This window comes from Felis catus, chromosome A2, assembly GCF_018350175.1.
Source record: "Felis catus isolate Fca126 chromosome A2, F.catus_Fca126_mat1.0, whole genome shotgun sequence".
NCBI classification, from domain to species: Eukaryota; Metazoa; Chordata; class Mammalia; order Carnivora; family Felidae; genus Felis; species Felis catus.
In genome coordinates, this window is record NC_058369.1 from 91,258,625 (window position 1) to 91,277,996 (window position 19,372).

The following is a 19,372-nucleotide window of genomic DNA, read 5'->3' on the forward strand; positions in this document are numbered from 1 at the left end:
GTGCTCACAGAACCAGTCCTCTGGTTACACTATCCTACTTGCCATCCCTTTGAACAGTCCAGATGTGCCCCCATCTCAGAGTCTCTGCCCGTGGCTTTCCTTCTGCATGAAGTGCTCTTTCTTAGGATACCTGTGTGACTAGCTCCCTTTCCCATTTTGTTCCAAGTCTGGGTTACTTCTCTTCTCCTGTTAACTAAAATTTCAATCTCCTCCCCCTACTACATCCCCTTTCCTGCTTTACTTTTTTCTCATTTATCAACACCCAACATAATATGTTAATTTTGTCTTTCTTACTAGAATATAAGCACCATGAAGGCACAATTCTGTTTTATTTGCTCATTGCTGTCTTCCCACCACCCAAAGCATTACTTAGTGTGTATTAGGTGCATAATGACTTTTTCTTAAACATATATATATCTGTATCTTTATAGACATAGACTTAATTGGCAAGGAATGTGCTAGGAAATTAGACGGTCATGTATTTTTTGCCATGGATTTTATTTTTTTAATAATTAGAACTTGCTATTATATTGGAATTGAATTGTTCTTTCTTCTTGAAGTTTCAGAAAATGATCAGAGCTTTGAGGTGACCATGACTGCAACCACAGAGGTGGCAGATGATGAGATTACTGAGGGAACTGTGACACAGATCCAGGTATAGTGAGTCTTTTTACTGACTGCAAGAGGATTATCCTTAACACATACCTTAGGTGATAAAATGATGAGAACATAATTTGTCTGACAAAGGACAGAATTGAGGTAAGATTTATTATTTCATTCAGGTTTCCAGTCCCCACTTGTATGAATCTCACAATAGTAGGCAAAGATACAATTTTAAAATTCATTCCCTATAGTGGTTCACATCTGTTGAAACAGATGGTGCACGTGTATTCTTTAGCTACATGGAATGAACTCATTTGAGCTGTTAAATAACTTTAAATTTTATCTTAACCGGTTATATAAGATATTGATATAAAGCTTTTTAAGTGTTACCCAGCACGTCTCTCTAGTGACTGATTTAGAAAGGCTACATGTGTTCTCTGCTCTAATATGAATGGAAGCTAGTTATTTAACGCGGATTTTAATTATGACAGTTGTAGCTCAGGTAGAACCTTTTGGTGTTTGCAGGACTAGATAACATTTTACCCTGAGTTAAGAAGTTGGATAACAATCAGGGGTTACTGCTTTCTTTTTATGTGAACTTCTGTGTTTCATATGAGTTATTTCTGCCAAAAGTAATAGAATCCTTTGCTCTTTTAGATAGCCTGGAGCTTAAATCTCTTTTACTTGTAAGTTTATATCTCTGGCTGATTGGGCCTTTCTTTTTAGTATCTTGTCCTTTTGTTTCATTTCTTTAATTAACAAAATATTTTTAAAGTAGACAGTAGAGATGTTACATCATTATCTTATGTGAAGCATGACAGTGAGCCTTCTTCAGTTAGGTAGAAGAATTACAAGTTGATAATATAACATCAAGGACTAAGGATATCTCAAGTGGGTGCGCTGTGAGCCTTTTTCAATAGGGAACTTCACAGTAGTTCCAGAATGACTGAATTTCTAGAGGAGTGAGTCTTTCATGTACTTCAAACAGCTTTGAGCCCAGCTAGAGATTCTCATTATCTGCTCTTATATTTCAGTGGGTGATTTGGACAGGAATTTTTTCCATGCTCTCTGAAGCAATAGAGCACTTTCTTCAAAATGGGGCTTGTCAAATTCATTTCCAATTCAAAGACTATGTAGTCCCACTTAGATTCCGTTTTTGGCACCGTACAAATTAGGTGTGTATTCATAGGTGATTTGGTTCACAACCTAGTTGTTAAAAGATTGAGCAGTGGCAGTGTTAGACAAATTATAGGGTTGTTTTGTTTGGGTTATTTCTTTTTTTTTTTTTTTTTTTATATATGAAATTTATTGACAAATTGGTTTCCATACAACACCCAGTGCTCATCCCAAAAGGTGCCCTCCTCAATACCCATCACCCACCCTCTCCTCCCTCCCACCCCCCATCAACCCTCAGTTTGTTCTCAGTTTTTAACAGTCTCTTATGCTTTGGCTCTCCCACTCTAACCTCTTTTTTTTTTTTTTTCCTTCCCCTCCCCCATGGGTTCCTGTTAAGTTTCTCAGGATCCACATAAGAGTGAAACCATATGGTATCTGTCTTTCTCTGTATGGCTTATTTCACTTAGCATCACACTCTCCAGTTCCATCCACGTTGCTACAAAAGGCCGTATTTTATTTTTTCTCATTGCCACGTAGTATTCCATTGTGTATATAAACCACAATTTCTTTATCCATTCATCAGTTGATGGACATTTAGGCTCTTTCCATAATTTGGCTATTGTTGAGAGTGCTGCTATGAACATTGGGGTACAAGTGCCCCTATGCATCAGTACTCCTGTATCCCTTGGATAAATTCCTAGCAATGCTATTGCTGGGTCATAGGGTAGGTCTATTTTTAATTTTCTGAGGAACCTCCACACTGCTTTCCAGAGCGGCTGCACCAATTTGCATTCCCACCAACAGTGCAAGAGGGTTCCCGTTTCTCCACATCCTCTCCAGCATCTATAGTCTCCTGATTTGTTCATTTTGGCCACTCTGACTGGCGTGAGGTGATATCTGAGTGTGGTTTTGATTTGTATTTCCCTGATAAGGAGCGACGCTGAACATCTTTTCATGTGCCTGTTGGCCATCCGGATGTCTTCTTTAGAGAAGTGTCTATTCATGTTTTCTGCCCATTTCTTCACTGGGTTATTTGTTTTTCGGGTGTGGAGTTTGGTGAGCTCTTTATAGATTTTGGATACTAGCCCTTTGTCCGATATGTCATTTGCGAATATCTTTTCCCATTCCGTTGGTTGCCTTTTAGTTTTGTTGGTTGTTTCCTTTGCTGTGCAGAAGCTTTTTATCTTCATAAGGTCCCAGGAATTCACTTTTGCTTTTAATTCCCTTGCCTTTGGGGATGTGTCGAGTAAGAGATTGCTACGGCTGAGGTCAGAGAGGTCTTTTCCTGCTTTCTCCTCTAAGGTTTTGATGGTTTCCTGTCTCACATTCAGGTCCTTTATCCATTTTGAGTTTATTTTTGTGAATGGTGTGAGAAAGTGGTCTAGTTTCAACCTTCTGCATGTTGCTGCCCAGTTCTCCCAGCACCATTTGTTAAAGAGGCTGTCTTTTTTCCATTGGATGTTCTTTCCTGCTTTGTCAAAGATGAGTTGGCCATACGTTTGTGGGTCTAGTTCTGGGGTTTCTATTCTATTCCATTGGTCTATGTGTCTGTTTTTGTGCCATGTTTGGGTTATTTCTTAAGAGTTAGTGAGTTATAATTTCATAGTAGCCTCTTGGTTTATTATTAACCATTTTAGTCAATGAAAAACTTGTAATAGTTTCTAATATTTGTTTCATAAGAATACCGTTAGGTTGTGAGTGAAAGCATAGTTAAAATTTCAGAAATAGTCTGCTTTTTGCTCTGTCCTCTGTGTCAAAGCAGGTGTAGCTATTTCACATATTATGGTAGTTACTATACTGTCCCATTTCAGCAATGGAACTATATTGAAAAATGATTAGAAACTAAAAAATTTCCCAATATATACAGTGCTTTGTGGTTGCAAGAGGCATTTAGTGGGTAAAATGCTTAGATTTACATTCCTAAGTCAATGTATGTTATAGACATGAAACCCTACAGCCAAGTCAAAAAGGCTGCATTTAAAAAACAAAAACAAAAAACACTATAGTGGGTGGCTCAGTCGGTTTAGCGTCTGACTCTTGATATCGGCTCAGGTCATGATTTCAAGATCATGGAATCAGGGTCCAGTGGGGCTCTACACTGAGCATGGAGCCTGCTTATGATATTCTCTCTCTCTCTCTCTCTCTCTCTCTCTCTCTCTCTCTCTCTCTCTGTCTCTCTCTCTCTCTTTCTCTCTCTCTCTCTCTTTCTTTCTCCCTCTCTCTCTCTCCCTCACCCCCTCTCTCCCTCACCCCCTCACCCCCTCTCTCCTTCACCCCCTCTCCCCCTCTCCCCATCTCCCCGTCTCCCCGTCTCCCTGTCTCCCTGTCTCCCTGTCTCCCTTCCTCTCTCTCTTCCTCCGTCCCTCCCCCTTTCCCTCATCCACCCTCCCTCCCTCCCTCTGCCCTTCTCCCCTGCTCAAGCTCTGTCTCTAAAAAAATCACAAGTAAAAAAAAAAGTATACTAAACATATCTGAGTAATTTAAAAAGCTTCTACATAAAGTAGTGAAAATGGAGGTAAAATAATGTAAAACTTAATATCTACATACTACGTGTAGGTAGATAACATTTAAGGTAACTATGTCTCCTACTATCCTCATTTAACTCATTTGTTATGGACAGTGTTAATTATTAGTTCTAAAATACAATAATTGTTGGCTTCATTTGATGGCTTTTTACATGTTTACCATTATATGACTTAAGTAATAATTGTAATTCTTCATCAGGGTAATTTAAGCCAAAAGGCATTAGGTATTTGTCCAAAGAGAGCAGTTAATTAGCATGACAAGTGTATTCCTAAGTTCATAGAGTGGCCTGTGTATTTAGACTCACTCTGGGAAATGATGATTTTATTCTTTTAAGCAACTGGTTAATATATAAGAGAACATCATTTCAGAAGAATATTTTCTACATTACATTTCTTAACAGTAGATATTGTTTGTATCAAGGTCTTTTCACAGCAGTCTCTATCACAGTAACCTCTGTGTCAAATCTTAGATAATTGGGTTCTTCAGAATACAAGAGACATTATCTGTCTAGTCTGTCTCCATTCTCAGCTTTATAAAGGTAGCCTCTTGATCTTTAAAAGAAAAAATCTAAAGTGTATGACACATAAATGCAGGGTTACAAAACTTTTCATACTTGTTCCAGTGACTCTAGCTTTTTGCCCATGGATTTAAGAAAACACTTTAATAAATACAATATATTCATTACCCCCAAATAGAAAAATAAAGTAGGTGACAAAGGAAACATGGCTTTTCTATTCATTGTGCTTGGTTTGTTCACTGACAGCTTCTCTCTTTCCAAGTAGGATGATTTCAGTTCATCTTGAAATTAGAAATTCAATTTCTGTCTATTCAAGAAATAGTCCAATCTCTCAGGATTTACCTCCAGCCAGTGACATAGTTTAGTTAATCTAGTCTGAGACCGAATGGAATTGAGTGGTCACTAGGCGTGTGACTTTCCTCCTATTGTTATCTGCCTATGGTAGGTGGGCTCATGCCTGAAATGGTAGCACTGTTTCCAGATCTTTCTGACTCACACTATATCTGTCTTTAGCCCAAGACCAACTCTCTTAAGCAGCTTTGTTCCTGCAGAATTTGCTAGGTTAGGTATATCTGTAGTTGAAAATGTACCTGGCGTGACAGTTGGATAAATACACTGGAAGCAACTGAATTTTATATTATAAAGGGTGAATTTTATGGTGTGTGAATTATATCTCATGCTTGCTTCAGCAGCACATATACTAAAAAATTGGAGTTAAAAAGTTCTCAATAAAGTTGTTAGTTTTTAACTTCATGTTATTCAATGAAGATTATTTTCACCATAATAATAATAAATAATACCATATAGTTCTTTGAGAAGAAGGTATATTAATAAGGTTAGGAACCAACTCTTGAGATTGGCTAAAACAAAGTTGTCAGTGAACTATAAGCAGACTGTGATTTTGCAATGTCTTTTGATTTAGCCTGTTAATTCTTTAAATTTAGCAAGAGAGTACATTACAGATGACTAAATATTTAGGCAACAAATAACCTATAAGGACATGAACAACTGTGACACTCATCTGTAACATTTCCATTTTATTGTATGCATGAGCTCATTTTACATATATGAATATACAGATGGCTTCAGATATATTAATTCAGTCACATAATGGAATCTTAACTATTATTCTATAAAATTTAAGCCACTAGTACAGAGTTACTTGCTTAAATGAAGGTCATGTTTTATTAATGCAGGCAGTTTTGTTTTCATACTGCCATGAGAACAGTAAAAAAAATTTGTTTTTCTATAAATTGAATATATTTTTACTATATCTGAAACAAATGAATTCTGTATTAGTAGAGTTTTAGAATGTTTAGTATTGCACACAAAGATGAATCAGATTGGGTATTAAATCGAGCTATACTTTTTTTTTTTTTTGTTCTACTTTTACATCTTCAAGATTCTACAGAATGAGCAACTAGATGAAATATCTCCCTTGGGTAATGAGGAAGTTTCAGCAGTTAGCCAAGCATGGTTTACAACTAAAGAAGATAAAGATTCTCTGACTAACAAAGGTAAGCTATATTGTGAATTTTAGTGTCCACTGGAAAAAAATGGAGGTAATAGATCTGGTAGTCATCAGGATTTTGGATTGGGCCTTCACAGTTGTGATTGAGTAGTTACAGAAATTGAGTTTACCATGAAACCAACATTTGTTTTTCAGTACTTGATCATTTCTCTGACATGCAGTAAATTATAAACCGATGTCCATTAAAAGACAGTATAGTTACTGCATGGGATTGGGAAGACCAGTCTTTTCAGAGATCTAACTTTGGTCTGATAGGCAGCTTAGTGGCTTAAAGTAAGTGTTTTATAGTGCTGCAGAGTTCATAAGGATTGTTAGGGAACTGCTACAACAAAGTGCAGGTCATGGATATGCCACTCTGAAATAAGAAAAGGAAGCAAAAGTAAGTAAATTGATTGTGTTCAACCACTGTATAGTAAATACTCATTAAGTATTATTCACTTGGTATCCATTGGATTATGTTTACCTTGTCCTAGAATCTTTTGTGCACATTCTTTTGCCCATAAAATTTATTTTTTGCATTGGATAAATTTTTCAGAAAGTTTGGAGCATGATTGGCTTTTATAATTCTCATGCCTTTTTTTAGCAGGCTTTTATTATTGAATAAGAAATATAACTGATAGGAAGTAATAATTTTTTCACCTTTTACTTCTTACTGTCTTTATTTAGTAAGATTGAATGTATTCTTTTTTAAAAACCAGAGGTTACAAAAGCAACTACGTGGAGATCTTTCAGATTTCAGATGAAGGAGAAATTAGCTGCCTTTTATTCACACAGATAATTTATTTAATCACAAAGCAAATCTTTAGTGTTTTATCCCTCTTGAAGGATAACATTTTCTATAATATTATTTGTTTTCCTTTAAAGGACATAAATGGAAACAGGGGATGTGGTCTAAGGAGGAAATTGATATTTTGATGAACAATATTGAACGCTATCTAAAGGTATCTTATGGCATATTTTTGTTTGACTAATTTTTTCATTTCCAGTTGCAAAAATTATCAAAGCATCATATTGTATGTACTTATTAGGAGCTTTTCAGTAATTTTTATGATGGATGATTGGCTAATATGTGTCTTGGCTTAATAATTGTAAGGTGTATGATTATGGTATGTTTTTAAACAAATTTTGAATTCTTAGTTTAAAATAGTTTTACTGCTTTAGTTAATACCAAAAGTTTAGACAAAATCCTCACAGCTTCTCAAAACCCTAAAGCCCTGTCTTTTCAAGCAACCTAATAATTAAGAGTTTAAGCTTGTATTGTCTAAAGCTTAAGATACACATCTTCTTCTTTGAGTGAATTTCTGACATGACAGTCCTCCCTTTTTTTAAAAAATGGATAATTCATTTTCCTGTTGAGGCTTATATGTTAGCTAAGTCATCCTCTTCAGTAAATGTCTCTCGAACACAGTATTTTTGAGGCACTGGAGATAGGAATTCCTATAACACAGGGTACTGGTGTTTGAAAAGCCAGCAGTTCATTTGGGAGTGTTGAAAGCAGGTGAAGACCAACACAAGGCTTTGTACCATGTGAGTGATAAATTCTGCATGAAATCAGAGAAGGAAGAGTGTATTTTTAGGGTTTGGGACAGTTAGGGAAAATACTTGGAAGATCAAGGATTTGAGCGGAATCATTAAGAAATAGAACTTAGACTGGAATAGGGCTGGAGGGAACAGCATGAGTAAATGCTGAGTACCAAGGAATCAGAAATGAAACCCAGAGCACGTTGAATTAGCCCTTTTAACTTGAACTGAGTTAATTAGCCTCTGGAAACTTGACTTTGAAATCCAGTCCAAAAAATTAGAACTCTTTTCTATAGGAAAATGAGAAAAACTGGTAACTTAGTTAAGTGAGGAATTGGTGGAGTAGATCTGTGCTCTTCTCAAGGAAATGTTTCCAGAGATTTGCTGACCATTCCTGTAAAGGAGTTAGTGCATGTTTGAAATATAGACCATTAGCACTGTTTGGGAATGGGAGGAGTACAGTATTTATTTAACCATTCTATTGTTTGATCCTTAGGTGGTTTATATTATTTTTCACTATTATAAATACATTTGCTGCCTAGAATATCCACGTTGTAAAGCTTAATTTTAAGCTGTACTCTTCCCAAGCTAAGCTTTATGAACTGTAAAGAGTGAAACACTTCATTTCTTTGTTAATGGGTAAAGATTATTCCTAGCAAACTAGTTTTTTGGGGTTTTATGTTTGTTTGTTTGTTTTTAAGAGAAACACAAGTGCAGTGACCATTGAAAATGTATCTAGAAGTATATTAAAGTTGTCCACTGGTCACATACACTTTAGTTAAAATGGAAAAACCTGGAAAAATGTTGCAGGTTTAAATAAGGCAATGACGAACAGTAACAACATTGAACTTTGGGAATTAAGGTGGTTTCTTGTCTAGGGGATTGGAGTAGATGGTTTCCAGGGAATAAAGGGTGGGAATGTGACTGAAATTTGAGAGCTTTTAGATGACCATTTCAGTTGACCAGATAAGAGTAGTAAGGACTTTAAACTATGGTGGTGGGAGAATTTTCAGGGAAACGGCAGATAAGCAGGTAATCTAAGGAAACCTGGTGACTGGATGTTGGGGAAGAGGGAAAATGAGGGGTTGGAATAACTTCAGAATGTTTTATTTTTGGATAACTGGGAGAATAATGAATGGATTGGCAGAGATAGGAAATGTCCACAAAGATATACTGATCTTGGGAAAAGATAATTTGTTTGATATTTGACCATGGTTTTTAGTATGTGCTGCTGTTTAAGAACATTGTGGTGCCATTTTTAAACCAATTAATTAGATGTCAGATAAATGAAAGTAACTGTCACAAGTTTGGAAAAAAAAAAAAACAGCAGAAGAAAAAAAATCTTTCCATCTCACTGTATGGTCATCCTGCAACATATTGCCTTTTATATATTTAGGCTTATAAATATTAGGCCTAATTATTTGCATAATTGAAACTGCATAAGAAAAATTTCGATTCTAGAATTTAGAAACTTGGGATTCCTGGCTGGCTCAGTCAGTAGAGTGTGTCACTCTTTTGATCTTGTAGTCGTGAGTTTAAGTGCATATTGGGTGTAAAGATTACTTAAAAAAGAAAATTAATTTTAAAAAATTTAGATACTTTTTACTCTGAAATTTTACATATTCAAAAGAATGTATATAATGCATATCAGTATAATTTTACTTCTTTTTGAAATTTATGTAAATAGATTTATCCTGAGTGTTAACTGATTTCTGTTGTTTGTTGTGATTTTGTGATCCATTCCCTGTTGATTTTTTTAGCTTTATTTCATTATGCTAGGATAAATACCTACCCAGGTGCAGTCAGTGGTCATTTAGGGTCTTTTTAGGTTTTTTGCTATTAATATGTAAAAATCTGATGGGTGTGAGTGGTATTTTATTATGGATTTAATTTGTATTTCTCTGATTACATACTTTTATATATGCTTAGTGGCCATTTTTAGTGTTTCCTTTTTGAAATTCCTATTTGTATTTTCTGTCAGTTTTTCCATAGGGTTCTTTATCATTTTCTAGACTATTTATTTATTTAGAGCGAGCGAGCGAGCACGCATATGCGAGGGACAAAGAAAAGAAATACAATCCTAAGCAGGCTCCGTGCTCTCAGTGCATAGCCTGATGTGGGGCTCCATCTCCCCAAGCCCTGAGATCATGGCCTGAGCCAAAATCAAGAGTCAGGTGCTTAACTGACTGAGCCACCCAAGTGCCCCTAGACATTCTTAATGTATGCTGGTTACTAATGGTTTTTTTGTTTATTTGTATTGTAGATATCTTGTCCCAATTCAGTGGCCTAGCATTTCCTTCTCCCTAGGGGTCATATGATGAAAAAAGATTCTTAATTTTCAATATAAAAATAATCATTTTTACCTTTATATTTTGCATGGTTGTTTAAGGTACTCCTCCTCTGCGTCAAGGACATAAAAGTTTTAGTTTTGCCTTTCATACTGATTTTTTTTCCCATAGCTGTGAGATAGGATTTCACTGTTGTTGGGGTTTTTTGTTTTGTTTTGTATGGTTGGCGGTTGTCCTGGCATCATTATGGAATATCAGTCTTTTCCCAATGTACAATGTCCATTCTGTCCCAGATCTAGTTTCCACACATTTGTTTCTAGGTTTTCTAATATGTTCCCAGGTTCTGTTTGTTGATACCTGCACAAGTATAGATAAATGTGGGACAAGTCTCTTTATGAATGTCTTGGCTAGTTTTGGCTCTTTGCTCTTCCTTTATAAATTTAGAATCAGGTTGCAGAGAATGGAAACTGTTGGGATTTGTTGGGGGGACTGCATTGAATCTGTGCATCAGTTTGAGGGGAATTCACATCTTTATAGTATTTCATCTTGCTACTGAGAACATCGTAGAGCCCTCTATTGTAGTGAATTCCTCTTTAATGCCTTTTGATAGTTTGTTTTCCTCCATGAAGGACTTGGGTAACTTGCCTAAGATTTAGTCCTATTGCTTTTAATTTTGATGTTACTGTAAATGAGAACTTGTAAACTTTGTTACGAACTTTCTATAGAAACGCAAATAAATGACTTTATATATTGATTTCGTAAGCGGCAGCCTTGCTAAATATTTTCTTTTATCAAATTGTCAGCAAAACCAAACTTGATATTTATATTTTTTCCATAAATCTTATAATTAATAACTAATTTTTTCTGAAATTAACACAAATTTGTATTCCTGGAATAAGCTCACTTTTTGCATTGATTATTAACCTTTTTATACATTGTTGGGTTCATTGTGCTAAAATACTTTAAGGACTTAGAGGATCTATGTTAATGAATGAGCTTACCTGAAAAATCTTTTCTGAAACTGTCCTTGTCTGGTTTTGTTATTGAGGTTATGTCAGCCTAATAAAGAGAATGAAGAAGTGTCCCGCCTGTTTTTCTATACCCTAGAATAGTTTAAAAATCAGAATTATCTTGATTGTTTGGTAGGATTTACCTATAAAGCCATGTGGGCCTGGTGTTTCCATTGTGAGAAAATTATTAATAACTTATTAAATGTTCTTGATGGTCTGTGCTTACTAGATTTTCTTTCTCTTCCTGAGTCTATTTTGGTAAGTTTAATTTTTCTAGGAGTTTGTTCATTTTATGTAAGTTTTCAAATTTATTGCCATAGAATTTTCATAATGTTTAATTCTCTACTCTCTGTAGCATTTCTATTTAGACCCCATGTTTTTCATTTCCAGTATGGTTTTGTCTTTTAGTTTTGCTGTAAGTTTATCTTTTCATATTTTATTAGTCTTAATGGATCTTTTGAAAGAAGCATTTTTTAGCATTGCTTGTCATTTCTGTTACTTGATTCCTCATTCCATTAATTTTGTTATGATTTTCTACTTTAGATTTTAATATTTTTCTGTTTTAAAAGGGGTTGACACAACTTTACTGAATTTTATACAGTTTCTTTTTGGAACATTAAAGTATCACTTTATTATCTCTTGAAACATTCTAAAGTTTATATTTGACTTATTAATGAATTAACAATGCATTATTTTTCTAAATGCCATTGGTGATCTTGAACATAAAAGAAACAACTTTTAAAAAGCATAGTATATCCATATGCATTTTATCAGAAATCCCTAAATCAAAGAAATGTAACCCATTTAGGCACGCGGAATAAAAGATGCTACAGAAATCATCTTTGAGATGTCAAAAGACGAAAGAAAAGATTTCTACAGGACTATAGCATGGGGTCTGAACCGGCCTTTGTTTGCAGTTTATAGAAGAGTGCTTCGCATGTATGATGACAGAAACCATGTGGGAAAGTATGAAAACTTGTAATGCTGCATGTTTTCATGTAATTAGGGGAAATACCTTAAGGAGCTTTCATTTTTTTAAAGTATAGTTATGATTAAAATTTTAATTAGAGACAGCTATGATTAGTTTGTTGTGTTAATATTTTTTCTCTCCATTTCCATGTTATAAATATGGAAACCTCATTTTAACAAGGGCTCCTAGAAAGTAGAATCTAAGTCCCCTTATATATGTCAGATTTTAGACTTAGCTGTCTTCATGTGTCAAACTCTGCTTTGTAATAAAGTAACGTTATAATAAAATGCATTATAGTGGTTAAAGATTTAGGAAGTGTGGAAAAACCTCAATTCATCAGTAACATTGTTCCTATTCAATTTTTTTTTTTTTTATAGTATAGCATTTCCTAGGTTAGTGACTTTTTTTTTTTTTTTAATAAAACCAGAGTGGAAAAATAACTAAATTTCTGAATACAATGCATGGATTTCTGTTATAGGCAACATTTATGGGAAGGCATCATTTTTTTCAACTCAATGATTATATAGTGTTACTAACATGTTTATAATTTCTCTTTGGAAATTTTAGGTAGTCATAGGACAGTTTATTAGATACTGCTTTTAAAAAGAAATTGCAATGGCTGTTTTGAGTACTTGCCCAACTAAAGAAAAAGAGCCTTTACATTAAAGCAAGAGTATGGCACATGTCCATGCATGGGTAGTGGAAATGAAGAGAATTTTAAATTTTTCAGTGCCTTGTGAGAATTCACCATAGATTTGCATCTTGGCTCTGGTTTATAATGTCATGCATAAGTCTTTCGGAATAACTATCAGAGGACCTGAAACCAGTTTTGAAATAAAGGGAAAGTTAAACAGAATAGGAGCAAATATGTTTTAAATGTTGAATTTTCCTAGAGAAAAATATACATTAATTACTTTTGTTACAGCTAAAAGTTTTTTTTTTGCAAAAAAAATAGAAGCATTAGTTTTAATTTTCAGTCATTTACCTTGAAATTAGTCACTTTAAAAATATTATCATTCTGCTAAGTGACTTACCTTTTGGCTCCCTAAGTGAAAATCTGATTTTTATCAAGGTTGTTTAGCATTCTTTGTTTTAATTCATCTTTTTAAAAATTTGTTTAAATTTCTAGATATACACCTGAAGAAATTGAAAAGCTCAAGGAGTAAGTTTAACAATTTTTTTCCTTTTCATTAATTTTGATAGTTGGGTTTTACCTTTCTAAAAAAATATCTTTGCGTTTAAAACTTTTATTTTGAAAATGTCAAGAGAGTTTTAGTAGACTGGTATATTTAATCCTGCTGTTAAGCATGAGACCGTAAAAAAGAACTTTTCAGATCCATACGTGCAGAGTATGCCCATAAATGCCCATAAATTTAGTCTCCTGTTGTGAGCTGCCGAATGAAATGTGTGGCAGACCACTGATAAGGGTTACAGAAGAGACTAGATGGCCATTCTTGGTGGCCTGAAGACCGGACCTCAGGAACTTACATACGGAATTAAAACCAGGGTTGTGCTACTGTGTTTAAAATGATGACTTAGCAAAAGTTTTACTTAATATCTGGGCGGACTCTACCTTATAAAGGCTATTTCACAGGAAAAATAATTTTGCTTCGTTGAGCAGGGTATGGGTAAATGGATTGTATGGATCATGGTGAAAATTGAAGGCTGGTCCTTGTTACAATGATGATAGCACCTTGTGAAACTTTTTCAGATGACTGAGAAGAGCTTGTTAGGAGTACTCAAAAGGGAACAATCTGGGGATTGCCTGGGAGATTGTCAGTAACCTGAGGGGAAATTTGGTCTTTTTTGAACACATATCCAAGTTACTTATTTCTTCTCTGACCCAGGAAAAAGGCAATTGCTGCCTGTTTTTTTTTCACCCACAGACAACTGTGGACCCCAAAAAAAGGCCACACTTTCAAACTTTGGCTCTCAAAGTATTGCTGCCCACAACTTCCAAACCACTCAAATGGGAAGAAGAAGAATGAAGAATAAATGATGAAATTAAAAGGGAGAAAACAGTTGAACCAAATGCTGATTGGCAGACTCTTGTTTTAGGCTCCGGATAAAGCATGGCAATGACTGGGCAACAATAGGGGCGGCGCTAGGAAGAAGCGCATCTTCCGTCAAAGATCGGTGCCGACTGATGAAGGATACTTGCAACACAGGTACCGTGAGCGCCCCCGCTGGCTTCTCTGGTCTCCATTGGCGCTTCCTGGCCTTTCACATATGCCCTGTCTTCTGTCCTGGGAAGAAATTTGTCATTCACTTTGTAGCAGGAATTTAACTCTTAGACACCTTAGTCTCCAGTGAAAACTAGTAACCAATTGTGAACTCTCTGTTACATCAGAATTTTTTTTTAGATGGCAAGCTTATAAATCCATTAAACACAAAGCATGTTTTCACCAGTTCCAAAGATCCTTAGGTTTTTTGGGTTTTTTGCCACAAGTCAGAAGCACAAACCTACATCTAGTAATTAGTGCTTTAGCCTCTTATCTCATTAGATACCGAATGAATTCAATCTCAATTTAGCATGCATGCAAGCAAAACTTTAACATTTTAGGTTACCAAAGACTTTAAAAGCTATCTTAACAATTACCCATGAAAACTTAAGAGACCGACAAAATTAACTGTCCCTTTAAGTCATCCTTTTGTTAACAAATTGGAACAGAGATAACATGAGCTTATTTGACCCTCAGCAAATCAAGGTAGAATAAAAGTTTTTTCAATGTTGATAAACATCATCTATCTCAAACCAACAAACTTAAATTAGCTTAAACACTGAATACGTTTTACTTGAGTCCACGTAAGACAATTTGTTCCCCTTGGTTAATTTTTACCTGCAACGTTGGTGGGGAAATCTGACATCGGTGGTCTTTGTTCCTGGACATCTAGGGTGGGAGGAGGAGCTGATGGTGCCTGAGGCATTGAGGAGCCAGTTGTGCCAGCCGCCCCCCAGGTGGTGCAGAAACAGGAGCGGGGAAGGGAAGGCAGAAGAGACAGGTGCCAGCGGAAGGCAGAGAAGAGAATTCCCAGTTTTAAATCTTGGCAGCTCAGAGGAGCAGACTCCAGGTTTCTTTTGTTTTGTTTGCCACCAGTGGAACGAGACAGTCCATGTCAGTCCTGAGAAGACAGGGAATTTCCCCAAAACAAAAGGAGTTTTGGCAGCTGCTTGGGAATATTCCCTCAAGTCCCCGTTCTGAGGTAGAATAACCAGAGACAGTTGGCTCGAATTATCATAGTCGTTGACCAGGGAAATGAAGGAGACACAAGTCCCCATACACAGTCACACGGCGACTCCAACCTGCTGCCCAGCAACAACACCTTAGTGTTGCAGCTTCGTTCCTCGTCCCTTGTGGAACTACTAGTGCACCTCTGGGAGGTGATCAGGCTCCCCTTCTGCCTCTTACGGGCAGGTCTGCCAAAACGAACCTGGGTTCTTAGAAGGCTGATGGGCATCCCTGAGCCAGTTCCTGGGCCTCTTGGGTTCCATGAGCACATACGGGGATTGTTGCCCCGGTGTGCCAGGAGGGCTGGTCTCCTGTGGATCAAACGGCCTGCTGGCACCAGGTGAGGCTGCCTCTCCCGGCACCCCGAGGTTTGCAGCCCCAGTGGCAAAGGAGGTGGAAATGCACTGTCCGAATCCCGGACGAGCCCCCCAGTAATGTAGCAGGATTCTCCCACAGAGAGTCATAACACCGAGGCTTTTCTTTCCAGGAAGCAACTTTATTCCTGCTGGCACCGCTCAGTTAGGTTCGTACCCAAAGAACTGAGCCCCGAACGCCACGTGGTGTAGTTTTCTATGTATTTTTTTACTTCGTCTCCCATATATGGTAACACACAAACATGTGGTCTGATGTTAAGTGGTCTCATTTTACAAGGTCTTGAGGGATGTTGTCAAGTAAGCAAATAGCAAGGTTGCCTTGAGGGTTTTTTTTTTTCCTTTTCTTTCCTTAGGGAGGGGACCCTACCACAATTTTAATTCAGATTTTATTTTCTAGTCTTGCTTTTTCATCAAGCTTTATAGACCTAAGTAATCCTTCATTTTTCTTTTGTGTGAGATGACACTGTTCACAGGGACACATCTCACTTTTCAGTCGTTTTAGGTATGTACCATGTTTCCTTTTTGTAGCAACTCATAACTGCTCCGGTTGTGAAAGTATTTATCATTAAGGCTTACATACAGGAGTTTGTTTTAATTTAAGCCCATCTAACTGTGGAGCTTACGTTAACAAGCTTATCAACTCAGGTATATAAAACACTTTAGTTCAGGCAGATCACAATTTAAGAAGTTATATTCCAAAGGTGTGGCTCTCTTTTGCTTATTTCAAACAAATAAGTATATTTTTCCATAGAAAAAAACTTGCGACTGTTGTTTCAACCCCCAGACCACAAATGCCTTTTTAACTTTTAACAGATGACACTGTTAAACCTAACCTTTGTGATCAACAACAGTATTTAGATTTTGCCACTAACTCTCACTCAATCTTTTGAGCCTCAGTTTCCTCTGTAAAAGAAAGAGGTTAGAATGATCTCATTGTTCCCTTTTAGCCCCAAAATTCTCTGAAGGATCCACACTCTGCTCATTCTTTGAATTAAAAAAAAAAAAAAATAGTTATCAAGTTAAGCTTTCAGTATATATATTTTCTGTTTTCACCTCCCTATCCTGCTAAAGTGCAATTAGGAATATTTTCTGAGTAACCATTCCACCAGCACTATGACCTGCAAGACAGTGAGAACAGAAATTCCACTAACTCTTGTTATTCTGTGAATGACAGCTTAATGAGTGAAGCTGGAATAGGAGCTTTAGATTTAGGGATGGGACCCTAGCGTTTTATGTAAGACATTCTGAGAGCAGAACCCCTTTTGTTAGCATAATAATGGAAAAACACTGCCATTTCCTGATTGCCAGTCTGAGGGATTGATTCGCCTGTTTGCTTTTCATGTTGCTACATAGTATTTCTGATCATGACTTCTCTTTTTTTGTACCACACTATGAGACACTTATGCTAAAGTAGGAGAGCAGGATTTTGCCTTGAGTATGTGGTATCCAGAACTATGCCTAGCACATAATAGATGTTCAGTAAATATTTGTTGAATGAATGGAATCCCTGAAGCAGGCATAGTGGCACTTTTGAAATTTTCTAGATATTTTTAGTTACTAATAACAAAATGGAAACAGAAGTGGGAGGGGTAAAAAGTTTCTCTTCTTTTCCTGTTTTTCTGCTTGATCCTTAAGAAAAGACCAAAGAGAATCATTTGGTGTTATTACTGGTTTATGGCTTCAGGAAAGCCTTGAGTAAAATCATGTGTGAGTGCCAGTCTCAGACTTCTCTTTTATCACAGTTTCTTGGAGTTGGGATGGGGGAAAGGAGATCATGTAAACCTAGTTTTCATTTTTACTAAAACGGGCGGAAGCCCTTAGGAGTTACACCATTCATTACTATAATGAAGGATCTCTGTTGGCTTACTACACTTCTGCAGAGCAGGAATCTTAGGTGATACTAAGTAAAAATTGTGTGTTTCTTTGTCCATCATGCCATTCGTGAAGCTCTTCCTACTTACAATTAATGCAACTTGACAGTACAGAATTCTTTCTAGGTATATATTGGGTAGTTTTTCTTTCCTTTAAGAGTCGGTCATTGTTTTCTACAAGACTCTGTATTTTCTTTGATACCAAGAACCTTACTGGGCTAGTATAGGCTACTAAAACAACTGTTTTAGTAGATGTGTGCAGTTTCCCACCCCCAGGTCATTCAGAAATACTTTGGGTGTTACTGTGTACTTCCCATCAGTCCTTGGAAATACAGGGCTGAATCTGATTTGGAAAAAAAAAAAAAAAAGGTAGCAGTAGTAGTCTAGCTGATTTCCTTCTTTTAGGGAAGTGGACAGAAGAAGAGGAAAAGAGACTTGCAGAGGTGGTTCATGAATTGACAAGCACTGAGCCTGGTGACATAGTGACACAGGGCGTGTCTTGGGCAGCTGTGGCAGAACGAGTGGGGACCCGCTCAGAAAAGCAGTGTCGCTCTAAATGGCTCAACTACCTGAACTGGAAACAAAGTGGAGGTACTGAATGGACCAAGGAAGATGAAATCAATCTCATCCTCAGGTTCGTGTCCTAGATCTTTTAATAACAAAAGCTGCTTAATGGCTCTAGGTATCTTGATGGATTTTCCTCTTTGGGTCTCCCTAGATGCCTAATGTCTGAAAAGCATCCTTTCCATAGAGAAAGGATCCATAGAGGATCCTTCAGATCCTATGTATTTCATATTGAGCTTTTTTTGTTTTGTGTTCCTTTTTAGTGGATTTAGTGCTCGTGCAAAGTAGCAGATTGAAGGCGTAGAGACTGAAGTCGTCTCTATCCACAGAACAGGTATGGCACAGGCGGTGGCCCTGCAGCTTGCCACCGTCCCAGCAATGTGCCTCACCCCTAGCAGAGGGAGACCGTGTCAAGGGGAAGAGGGCTGTTCAGTCTCCATGCCCTTCACTCTTGGGCTGTTTGGATTGCCAAGAAGGGGGTTCAACTACAGTTACCCCACACCTTCATACTGGGCCAAATCAGATACTTCCATTTCACACGTATCCAAACATAGCTAGGAGATAATCCTAAGCTTCTTTTTTAAATTAGTCGTTTTAACCATTAAGAATCAGTGACCCAAATGGGCAAAAATACCAGCAAGAAAATGTTTGAGACCTTGAAGTAATAGAAGCTACTCCCTCCTGAAAATCAAAATCATCATGACAGTTGAAGCTAGAAAACAAGTAGACCGTTCATACCCCAAAATTTAGTTGTGCTATTATAATGGTTGTTAAGTTAATGTTTTGGTTGTTGCTGGAGCATTGTTTTTGTTTTTTCAACATTTTATTTGGGGTTTTGTTTCTAATACACTTTTTGCAAATAGTTGTCTACAGATAGCTCATTTCTAAACATTTTTAATATAGAAACGGAAAAGCTCAGATGTAGGAAATAACTTGCTCTAACACACTGTAAAACATTGCAGAACACTATACAACTAAACCTGCTCTTATCCTGTTCTAATAACCTTTAGCTACTCCCTTTCCTTTACAGTGTTTCATCTGGTTGTCACCATTTACACTCGGGCCCATCAGTTGCACCATTAACAAAAGGCTCTTGCTGGTGGGATTTCATAGCTCTCAGCTCTGGAAGCAGTGTGCACTCCTGGAATCCCTTCCTTCCCATACACCTTAACAAAGCATCTCCAACATAAGTTTACATTCCCTTTATTGCCATTGCCATCACGTGTAGTCAGAGGAGGTTTCTTACAGAGA

General features: G+C 36.7%; 1 protein-coding gene across 8 annotated transcripts in view; it reads left to right on the top strand.

Annotated features, from left to right (window-relative positions):
- DMTF1 (cyclin D binding myb like transcription factor 1) overlaps positions 1 to 19,372 on the top strand; it is a 46,214-nt gene that overhangs the window by 16,594 nt on the left and 10,248 nt on the right. For 5 of the 8 annotated variants that reach the window (XM_019825402.2, XM_019825405.3, XM_019825404.3 and 2 more), the window contains 8 exons: positions 561 to 655; positions 6,165 to 6,279; positions 7,158 to 7,234; positions 11,921 to 12,078; positions 13,212 to 13,244; positions 14,141 to 14,250; positions 14,978 to 15,154; positions 17,963 to 18,191. In XM_019825402.2, the coding sequence (XP_019680961.1) occupies positions 561 to 655; positions 6,165 to 6,279; positions 7,158 to 7,234; positions 11,921 to 12,078; positions 13,212 to 13,244; positions 14,141 to 14,250; positions 14,978 to 15,154; positions 17,963 to 18,191 (994 nt within the window). Of the gene's footprint in view, positions 1 to 560; positions 760 to 6,164; positions 6,280 to 7,157; positions 7,235 to 11,920; positions 12,079 to 13,211; positions 13,245 to 14,140; positions 14,251 to 14,977; positions 15,155 to 17,962; positions 18,192 to 19,372 lie in introns of those variants that run through there. The other 3 variants (XM_003982713.6, XM_023250314.2, XM_019825407.2) reach the window with 2 other exon arrangements.